General features: G+C 31.1%; 1 protein-coding gene across 2 annotated transcripts; it reads left to right on the top strand.

Moving 5' to 3' along the window:
- The first annotated feature begins 1,159 nt into the window (after positions 1-1,159).
- On the top strand, positions 1,160-11,342 carry LOC106687716 (uncharacterized). 2 transcript variants are annotated; one of them, XM_014431748.2, is made up of 4 exons: positions 1,160-1,477; positions 5,399-5,534; positions 7,106-7,377; positions 11,192-11,342. In XM_014431748.2, the coding sequence occupies exons 1-4, from the start codon at positions 1,250-1,252 to the stop codon at positions 11,240-11,242; spliced, it is 687 nt and encodes a 228-aa protein (XP_014287234.1). In that variant the 5' UTR covers positions 1,160-1,249; the 3' UTR covers positions 11,243-11,342. The 2 variants fall into 2 exon arrangements, with proteins under 2 accessions (XP_014287234.1, XP_014287235.1); XM_014431749.2 differs by having other exon boundaries at positions 1,162-1,477; positions 7,106-7,397.
- Positions 11,343-11,603: the final 261 nt, after the last annotated feature.

The following is an 11,603-nucleotide window of genomic DNA, read 5'->3' as shown; positions in this document are numbered from 1 at the left end:
GGGTCTGGCGGGGAATTAGTACTTTAAATGTCAAATGTTTCTCCTAACCTGGTCATCCTGAAATACAATCTATAAATTAACAACCTCACATCCAACTACTAAAAAATGTAAGGCTATTCTGTCCAGGTCTAATAAAATTAGTCAAATTAATTTATGTATGTCACTATTTCATTAAAATATAAATACTTTTAATCTCAAATAATCTAAGCACTAATATAACTCACTATAGAGATCAGTGCTGATATTATTTGAAATTAAAAGTATTTATATTTAAATTAAATAGTGACTTACTTATATATGTAATTTGAACTATAAATTCATAGCTTCACACCAACTATTAAAAATTTTTGCTGGCTATTCTGACCAACGCTAATAATATTAGTCAAATAAACCTATGTATGTAACTAATTAATTTAAATGTAAATACTTTTAGTGGAAAATAATCTAAACACTGTTATTTATAGAGAGTAATAACACTGAAGAGCGCCTGGACGAAACGTAGGACATTTAAAGATTGTTGAGACTTTGTTGGATACAATTTATTTCATTTCTTCAGATGAAGACAAGTATTGAACATTCATTTCTCAAAAATTTCTAATCTTTGCAATTTTAAGAAATAAAGCATCCCCATGATACCATATTATGGTAAATAGCAGAGATGGGAAAAAATTAGCTATAGTTGAAATTAATAGCTAAAATTGTCATGGAAAAAATGGTTCATTCATGAATAAGGATTATATTCATGGGACATTTAGCTATTAGTTTCAACTAGAGCTAATTTTTGCCCATCTCTTGTAAATAGATCACATTCGACTCAGTATTCATCAAAATGATACTAAAAAGTTAAACTAGGAATAGCTAAATTTTTATATAAAATAGAAGTTTTTTTCTCATTTATTCTTTAGAGGTGTTTTTTAAATCCTAGCATGACTTTTTTAATTTTATTTCCATGTATTTATTACAAGCCTTTTTTGAATTATAGTGAACATATGTTTCAATTATACTTACTAAATAGATCTGAGATTTAGTATTGCTTAAGAATAACTTAATACTTACAAAATATATCATTTAAAAATATAAACAAACTTAGTATATTTAAACCGTAATAATTCAGTATCCTTTAAAATATTTACCATAGAACATGTGTTCAACAATAACCTTTATGACATAAATATATTTAACATTTCAAAAAAAATTACAAACAAATTTTACATGCACTAACTAATGTAATCTGAGTAGTCTTAATAGTATGTTAAAATTGGAAAAAATAAATATAGAAGAGGATATGTTTGATGGAGATGAGAAAATAGAGGAAGAAAAACCAAATGTTTTAGAAGAGCCACTTGGTTTGCTATTATTGAGTAGAGTTATAAATTATGTAAAATTTTTCTTTTCTGGTTTACACCAGTTATTCTTCAAATCAACTCAATCTAATACAAGTAATAGTAAAGCTGTCATCATGGGTCATAGACAACGAGTAAGGCATCTTTTATATCCGTATTTTATATTTATATAGTTTTAAAGTGTAGTTTTGAATTGATATATAATGAATTAAGAATTGATATATAAAGAGGTAGGATTTGGTAGCTCAGTTGTAAGACACTTTGATACTAACTTCAAGGACCCGGGTTCAAATCCAGCTTTGGCAGATAATTACGTTATGTTTCTCTGTAGCCGTGAGTCTGAATCCTGTTGGTTCTGGAGCCCTTTGGGGTCCACTCAGCTCACCCTTCATTTGTTAAAAATCTGGCAGTCGAGCATGATTTTGACCAAATCAGTTTATTGCTCTACCCTTGGTCTAGTAACAGTACTGCACCCCTGACTCTTCAGTGGTTGTAGCGATACAGACTTAATTTTATTTTTAATACAAAATGAGCAGAGTAGTTCAGTTATTAAGGCACCATGCTTCTAGTCAGTCAAGATTCATGTTTGCTATTGTAGATAATTATTTATTCTGTTACATCACTGTGGATAGACCTTGGGGTTGGTAGATCACCTGAGGGCACACTCATGCTTAGTGGGCATTTAATCTGGGTAAAAACCTACTAGTTATTCTGACTTTTTTTTTTATTCTTTATCATTGTTATCTTGTTTTGGCAAAAACGTTTACCTTAGTAAAATAAATTTTACTTATTGGTGCTCTCCTCTGATCCAACCCCTCCACCATCTTCTCCTCATATCATGTCCAAAATCAACTGCAAAATCATATTATGATTATATCATGAATACTTTAATCAGATCCCGACAGTTGATTAAGGGAAGGTGTTTTTTATTATACCAGATATACGATTTTACAGACGACGGAGACTTTGGAGAAATAATTATCAGGCAATAATGAAAGAAAATGTATTCTATCCTCGACCAAATTATTTTTATAGTGGTCAGATGAAGAATTTTTTCAGCGATTTCGACTAACAAGTGGCTGTTGAATCCATATGGTTTTGAACTCCCACGAGATCTCTGGTCAACTGTACTGGCATTTATTTTTATAAAGAGGCGTCCTGATGAATTGCTTCAAGCAAAATGACTCTCCCATCTTAACCACCTTGCTTCCAAATAATGAGATATTCACTCACGAGTCTCTGCCAGCTGTTTACAGTTAATTCTTCTCCTCCATGTGTTAAAGCTATGATCCTAGATTGCTCCTGTAATTGCAGGGAGAATCTCTCGATTCTGCTCTTTCGAGGGTACCTGTTGAAGCCCAGGTCTTTTATACCTTTTATAAGAGCTGGCTTTATACATGATATTGTGCACCCTTAGCTTAAGATTTTTCAGGATTTCAGTTTACTTGACAGAGAGAAGGCTCTGTTCGCGCTTGCTATACGTTAGTCTATCTCAGTCCGTTGATAATTTATTGCAGAGCGGAGGTATTTGAAGCTGTCTACTTTCGGAAACGATTTGAAATCCACGCAGACTGAATAACTTTAGGGTGGATTTTTCGGCTTAAAAAACATATACCCTGTTTTATCTTCTTTTACTTGCAAGCCAATTTCCTCTGATTCTCTTATTAGAGTCTTTCCGTGTCATCTTGGTTACTTCCTAGGACTGCAATGTCGTCCGAGTACGCCAGGACTTCATGTTTCATTCCGACGTGCACTCCACCATTTTCGCGTGATGTTCTTCTAATCACTTTTTCTAGGGCTAAGCTGAACAGCATTAGTGAGAGCCCATCTCCTTGTCTCAAACCTGTTCTGGCTTCAGATACTTCCCCTTGTACCTCTTAACAAGAACTATGAATTAGGATCATTCGTACACGCTTTTGTCAGTCTTACTATCTCCCGGGGTTCCCCAGCTCACCCATGAACAATAATTTCAATGTAATTGCTCTAATGAGAAAATATAATCAATGAAATCAACACACTTTTACAATTTTTCTATTCCTTTTATGTAAACTTAAGTAGTTTAAGTTGTCATAAAATGCAGCCCTTTATATTATTATTGTTGCCAGGTTTTTAATAATAAAGATTTTTCCTATTAATCAAATTTTAAATGAATTGAAAAAGGATTTTATTAATTCTTCTAATAAATTAAGATTCACTAATTAAAAATTACTATAGTTTTGTAATAACTATAATATGATAAATGTTATTCACCTTAGCTCTGCGCAAATAATAGAAAGAAAAATCAGAAAACTTTGATAAAAACAAAAAAACTAATAATTATGAAGTTCTGCTAATATTTGATTTGAATTTTACACTAGCGCGATCTACCGACAGTTATCTCAGATTCAGGTTATCTTGGAAACCTAGTTAATAAAACTGTAGAACAGAAACAAGTCGTTAAGTTACCGTAGTTTACTGAACTCGTGGGCAAATCTAATTTATACAAATCTTAGTTTTACAGGAGATCGGCTATAATTGAACCCGTAGGTGGGGAGAATTCTTTATTTAAATAAAACATGAAGAGCATAAATGTTTTTCTGTTGGCAGTTCTAAGTCAATGGTAATCAAATACAAACGTTTAGATCCAGAATAAGCGCCCCTCGACTTGTGCCCAAGAACAGACACTCTGAAGGATCGGCTTGCCAATTTATACCAATCAATCCTAATAACCTATCCACACGCTTACGCATGCGCTTGTGCGAATTTGCTATAGTTTAACAGACGTGTTTCAGAACCTTAATGATTTAGACAAATGTAGATTTTAATTATCTAATCGCAAGCCAGTAACGGTAGGCTTGGAGAAAAGCACTGGGATCTCTTAGAGTCTTGCGTAGCCTTCCACACGAGGTGGAAAGGCTTGCCTCGGAGTTCCCATGCAGAATGTAAATATTATATGTAGATCAGAATGTAAATATTATATGTAGATCTGAATGCTTTTATTTTATTGTTAATTTAATTTAATATTCGTTGTCTTGTACTTAAGTTATTTTATTTTTTTATATTAGGGGTATTCATGATGTATTAGTTGTAAAATCCTTTACTATGTTAAATGTTAAATGAATGAGAGCTCCTAGCAGATTTTATGAGCAACTTGTTTAGTAATTCCAATTAATAATTGTTTAGTAGTTCCAAAATTTCTTGTTATTGTTTACTTCTAAGTTTTGATTATAGTAATTTATTATAACATGCCTAAAGTAAGTGAGAAGTGTGAAAGTTTGACTACTAATTGCCTTGTTTAAAAACGTCCAAATTAATACTAATATACAATCAAAATACAAACTGCGAGCAATTAACCTAACTCGACAAACAAAATGGTGTAAAACTCAGTTGGTCTTTTGTGTAACGTTAGTCTCCATTTAACAAACCTAGTAACAGACTCTCAACCATGTTATTTGTTATATTCTTTTAACATAATAAAAGATGGAAATATTTCTCCATTTACCATGTTAAACTAAAGATCATGAATACCCCTATTATGTGAGTAGTTTTATTTTTATTATAGTTTTGATGTAGATTCACATTTTTATTTATACAAATCAAGATAGTATTATATTTTTTTCTTTTCTTCTACTTCTTTTTATAATGTATGAATGAGTATTTGAACACTTATACTTAATGCCCTTAAATTATGATTAATTTTTAAATTACAGTTTATACAGATTGTATTATTTATTCTCTTCAATAATTGTAAATGTGTACCAACTTATTTTCACCAAAACTCCAATATTATTTTGTTTATATACTTAAATTATTGATCTTATTATTTCATATTATGAAGAAGGTGGTCAGAGGTGCGGTCAAAAGAAAACAAAAACACTTGACTGTTTCGAAATCTTTCCACTGGAACAGTCCTGATGAAGCTCTAAAACGTGGAGCGAAACGTCGGCAAATAAATAGTTGTTAAATTTTTTTTTGTTCTTTTTTGATCGTACCCCTGACCATCTTCTTCATAATTATGTTATTAATGTATTCTAAGCCAGTAATTTTTATTATTATCATGCTATTATTATGAATAGGTTTGTGAAGAGCTCGGTCCGGTATATCTCTTGAGGTCTGTCAGGGATCAAGTGCAATTATTCCAAGAAAAGCGAGGTTATACCCCAGAAGAAAATAATTTCGTCAATTTAATGGCTATCATGGTGCAGCAAGCTGGTAATACTGTTTTCATCTAATGGATAATTATGTTTTAAAATATATATGGTAGTGAATAGCTCATTGGTAAGGCGATGGACTACTAATCCCATGGATCCGGGTTCGAATCCGGCCATGGGAGATAATTATTATGTCACTTGTAGCTGTTTAGTCAGCCCTATGGGTACAGGAGCCCTCCGAGGTCCATCTAGCCTCATAAAGTGGATTCTCTCAAAGAGGTGACCAAATCACCTCCTTGCACAACCGTAGGTCTAGTAACAGAACTTCCTTAAAAAATACTGCATTCCTGACCCTTCATTGGTTGTAGTGGTACTGATTTAATTTAATTTTAAAATATATATAAAACAATTTGAGAGCTAACTAAGTGATACATTCAAGTCTATTGCGTTAAAAATGAAATGAGCCAGTAATAATAATAATTAATATTAATTTTTTATTACTTAGACTATAAGCCTGATTTACGTGACCTCTTGCAAAGCTATCATAGTAAGAAATAAATAAATACAAATTAAAACACTTGTACTCATTGAAACTTTTCTTCTTGATGGCAGAAATTAATTGTATTACACACCAAGAAAAATGTATATATTTTAGTTGATTATTTCATGGCAAAGGTGGGGATAAATAAGCAAAATAAATTTAGCCTCTTACAAAAATGGATAGAAATAAACGAATCAAAACCTTTTTAATTATATGGATGTCATAACCTTCTCTCCTTCTAAGCTAAAATGACGCTAAGGGGGGGGGGATCAGGCCACGCCTCTTGAAGGCAACATTGTGTTGATGTTAATAGGGAATTCGCACATTAATGCAATGAACAGTAAAACCGTTCATTAAATCGCAAATTTAGAGACAAAAGAAGTTGTAGTAAATTTTATTTTCAATAATTTGGTGTGTCTAAAATGAAGATCCATTAAGCCTTTCTTGATAAATTGTTGTGATTATTTAACTATGGTTTTCTAGGAACAGTTAATAAAAAAAATATTTATTTTAAGAAAAACATTCAAATATAAATTTTGATACAAATTAATAATTCCCTAACCATTTCTGGCATATGGAGGCAACTCTCATATTTTTTTTACTACCACCTTACTGGTCATTTTTTTCATACGGAGGTTTTTTTTCTACAGGGTGATACTCTTTTTTTAATCATCAGAGGAGGGAGAGGGGGTCAAGTTTTCATTTCGTGAGACCAAGACAGAAATGAATGTTAAACCTCCCCAGACAGGATTCGAACCAGCAGCACTGCAGCTCCCAGGTTGCAAAGACGCCTCAACTTCCTGAGCTACAGACACAATTCTTATCTGTTAAGTATGTCATGCCTACGAAAGGAATAGACCCCGCCTTCTGGCTTCACTTGCTTTGGAAGCGTATCTGCTCCATTATACAAAAATAGCCTATTAACCTCAATATAAACCTGAGCTCCAGGGGCGTGGCCAATGCCCTACTTTTTGTTTAACTTTTTCTTTGAAGGACAGTGAGGTTTAAAACGAGGAACATTAAATTAAATTATTTATAAATAGGAATGTGCTGCAGATATCAAAAAATTAAAAATTACTTTAACTTTGCAGGTCATGCTATGTACGGCGTCTTCACGATGTTCCTCGCCCTGCTACCAGCTCTAAACATATTCCTCCATGTCTGCCACTTCATCCTCGACAGGCTTGTCGACATCGTTACCACCCGCAAGCAAGCGGATATAATCTTCAAAGGATCTGTATTTCTTTTGCAACTAGTGGCCATATTCTTAGCGATACGGTTTGTCACTGCGTCGATATTCTCTCCGATCCTCTACATGCAGATGACCATTCTCTCCAAGATGTCCTTCATGGACGAATCTTCGGTTGGCTCTTGCTAGCCTATGTATAATTTTTTAATATTTCGATTAATTTAAAAAAATTGAATTATAATATATGAGCCGTTCAGCCGTAAAAACTGGTATCTGACTTTTTTTTTTCTTTTCAGGAAGTACACTTTTTTCTTTCGTTATTAATTATATCATTCGAACAACGTTTCGGGCTGTCGCATTATCAAGTTATAAAATAAAAATATTTACTGTTAACATACTGTTACAGTCATCAAATTTTATGTTGCAGTGAAAAAAAAAATTCCACATTTCATACAAACAATTTAATATTTGACTATATATATATATATATATACGTCTACTTATATTATATACTACTAATTTATAACCATTTATAAATCTAAAGTGGTTTTTAGAGATTAAGTAAAACTTTCTGCTTATTATTCTTATTTTTTCCTTAGCTTAATATTATATTATTTGTGGAGATGTCATCGTAATACAAATTTTTTTTCTTCATATATTCTAAACTGTATATAAGTCCTGTTTTTCTAAATCCTTTCTTTTTCTTTTCCATTAGTGCTGTCAAATTTTTTGTCTATTAATTGTTTTACAATTAAAAATATATTCAAATTACAAGTAGTAAGTAGTAGTTTAAGCTATTTGGAGTAGCATTTTTCATGACATTTGCCAAAATAAATTGATTTCTAGTTGTTCTGACAAAATTTCAAATGAAAAATTCATATCATATGGGAATACCATAAAAACTACTACCCCTACGAAGATAACCGTCATTAACAACATTATAGTACGTTAAACTAGCTTTATTTTTGGTGCTGGCCGACTAATGTAAGCCAAAATTCATATCATATCCAAAATTTTGTCCGAATAATTAAAAATAAATTTGTTTTGTCAAATATCATGCAAAGTACTACAGATACATACAGATGTCTGCTAGCGCTCAAATTAAAGCTAGTTAAATATACTACAAAATAGTTAATTATGTTTATCTATGTAGGAGTAGTAGTTTTTATGATATTTGACAAAATAAACTCACAAAATGTTAATTTCTAGTTGTTTGTATAAAATGTTGGATTTTAAAAAAATATATCTCATCATATAAAATAAGATGCACATATGTCTGCCAACACTCAAAATAAAGAAATTTAACTTACTATAAGTAGTTTATGGCACTTATCTTTGTAGGGGTAGTAGTTTTTTTATTCACATATGAATATAAATTTGGCATATGAAAATTTGTCCGAACTATAAATCAATTTATTTTAGCAAACTTCATGTAAACTATTACTCCTACGAAGATAAATATAATAAACTACTTTATAGCTCATTAAACTAGCTTTAATTTGAGTGCTAATAGACATCTGTACGTCAAATGGTTTTTGAGATATAAATTTTTCAAAATAAATTCACTAACTACTGATCTTTTAGTACGTCCCATACAACATGAATGAATTTATGAAATTTTGCTTTTTAAAAAGCTATATCTCGAAAACTATTTAACGTAAATAACTCTATTAGGGCTCATATTTTAGGAAAATTGCTCTTCTTTAAATGACATCCTCTTTGGTTTTCTTGTGTTGTTCCTACTTTTTAAGATATAAAGCTCCGAATGAACAATTGGTCTTTTTATCGCTTTGAAACAGCCGCCATTTTTTATTCCCCCTACCTATACTTAGCAGACTCATCAATTTTGACTATTAATTATACGTAGTTTTCATTAAAGTAATCAAAAATTGGGGTGAGTTAACTGCCTTTTTTCTCCTCTTGGGCTCTTGTACTATTACGACTTGAACCGTCTTTTTATTGCTAGTTTGGCCTGCGAGTCTGTCTTTTCATTCCCCGTGATCCCACAATGACCTGGCAGCCATAAAAACAAGACTATACAACCAATGTAGCTCAAAGTTTTCGAAAGCTGCTTTAACTCTATTAGTAATGGGTGTGTTGAAAATGGATCTTGTAAAGATCTGAAAGCAGATTCCAAGTCAGAATTATAGTTTACAACCGTAATATCTTAATTTAAATAGAATTATTGTTATTCCTAATATATTTGTAATACTGTCCAATATTATTCTCTCAGTGTAATGATTAGAGATCTGTCACGAGAATGTTTACTTGCCAAGTAAATAGGTAGGTAAAAAAAGCAATTTAATTTAAAACAAAGAAAAGGTCACCGAGGATAAATAATACTGATTAATAATAATACTGTTAATACGAAAGTTAAGAAGCTACCATATGACACTACCAAATATTCAAGCTAACTGCCTGTATTCTGCGATAATTCGAATCGTAACTGTTGCGTTCGATGAGTAGTGTAACACAGAAGTCAAAATGTATTGTGCTGGATGGGCGGAGATCACAGAGTCAGGCTTTCAGAATTCTAAAAATTCCCAAAATGCATAAAACTATTGCTAAAATACTTTGTCTTCTACAATCGCTTTAAAGTCCATGGTACAAGGAATTCGACCCCAGACAATGGCAGCGATCGAAGATCGACCAAAGTTGGCGATAAACTTGTTGGCCGCCCCTGGTATATACTATACTATCTTTGAAATACGTCCAATGCTTAATAAAATCGTAACTTTTTTTTGTCAGATGTACTTCTATTCAAGGAGCAATAATTCCATCATACGCTTCAATTAGATTTTTTTAATGACAATCTTCTAAAAATAGATCTTTTCACTTTTAATAAAAACTTCCTCATTTTCATTAAGTAAATTTAATAATTTTGCTGTCGATTATTTTCAAAACCAAACTAAATTTTATATCATTTTTATTTAATCATACTTTTTCTGATTTTTTTTTTTCTTTTTTACTGATTCGTGTTAACAATTTTGTTTGTTAAAACATGAATTTGATTTGCTCACCATCAGTTTCATTGTCTGAAAGGGTAAAACTTCATTTAAAACAACAAAGAAGTGCTACCTGACTTCATTGAGCTACCAACTACAAAGTATATTGATTCTAACCTCATCGGCCAATTTGTTTTAATCTTATAATATACAATCATAGCAAGTAACAATATATAACAATTATTTTTTTCGTCTTTCTATACTTTATTAATTTTTTTGTGTTAATTCCTCTCTTTCTTTTCTTTCTATCCTTTCCCCTTTTTTTTCATCTTTCCTTCATATTCTCTCTTTCAACCCAATGTTAGTTTAAAAGAATAATTGATTGACATAATTAATAAAAAGTGGTGATACATATATAAATTACATAAAAAAAAAATAAATTCCATATTATTCTTATTTTCAGAATTCATTTTTAAAACAAGGGGTATTTTATTTATCTATATTTTATACTTTTATTATCATTTAAGTATTATTTATTTTATATTAAAATTAGTTTGCTATTTAAATGTTTAAAAAAATTAATTGGTATCCAGGCTTACTCTCAACACTCATTATTAATTCTTTAGCAATCCAACGTTTCGGTCGATTCGCCCATCCTCAAGGACAATTTAAAAATAAATTTACACCTCACATCGAAATATTTAACAACTTTTTGCAGGCTATTCTGCCCAGGTCATTAATATCAGTCAAATCACTCTATTTTGTCATAGTTTTAATAATTTTAAAAACTTTCCTTTGTAGATAAACTTAACACTATCACTTTACTATCGAAAAATAAAAAAAAGTTTTTAAATATTTGGATGTGAGGTGTAAATTTATATTTAAGATAGTCCTCGAGGATGGCTGAAACGATGATAGACTATGAAGTGTGTTGAGGCTTGCCTGGATACTAATTAATTTTTTTTAAACAATAAATACCAGTCTCAATAAATTGAAAAGATAATATATAAAATTATTTAATTTTCTTTTTCTTTTTGTTTTAGAATCTAAAGCGAGATACTACTAAGCCATTTCTTCCCAAGTGTTCCACCTAATACTGAATCATGGTTTGAAGAAAACATTACCCAATAATCAAGGATATTAACACTTGTTTTTTGTATAAGACTATGCATTAAATAAATGATTTTGTACGAAGTCTCTATATTTTTCTTGTTCAAAACGCAATTACTACGCAGTTAACGCATTACTTTCGATTTTGTGTATCGTATTATTTGTTTGGTGCTGGCCGACTAATGTAAGCCAAAATTCATATCATATGGGAATACCATAAAAACTACTACCCCTACGAAGATAACCGTCAAGGCAACTCTCATATTTTTTTTACTACCACCTTACTGGTCATTTTTTTCATACGGAGGTTTTTTTTCTACAGGGTGATACTCTTTTTTTAATCAT

Source organism: Halyomorpha halys, unplaced genomic scaffold (assembly GCF_000696795.3).
Source record: "Halyomorpha halys isolate HHAL.00 unplaced genomic scaffold, Hhal_1.1 Scaffold1000.1, whole genome shotgun sequence".
In the NCBI taxonomy this organism is placed as follows: Eukaryota; Metazoa; Arthropoda; class Insecta; order Hemiptera; family Pentatomidae; genus Halyomorpha; species Halyomorpha halys.
The sequence above is the reverse complement of the archived record's forward strand: the minus strand, read 5'-3'. Positions and strand labels throughout refer to the sequence as shown.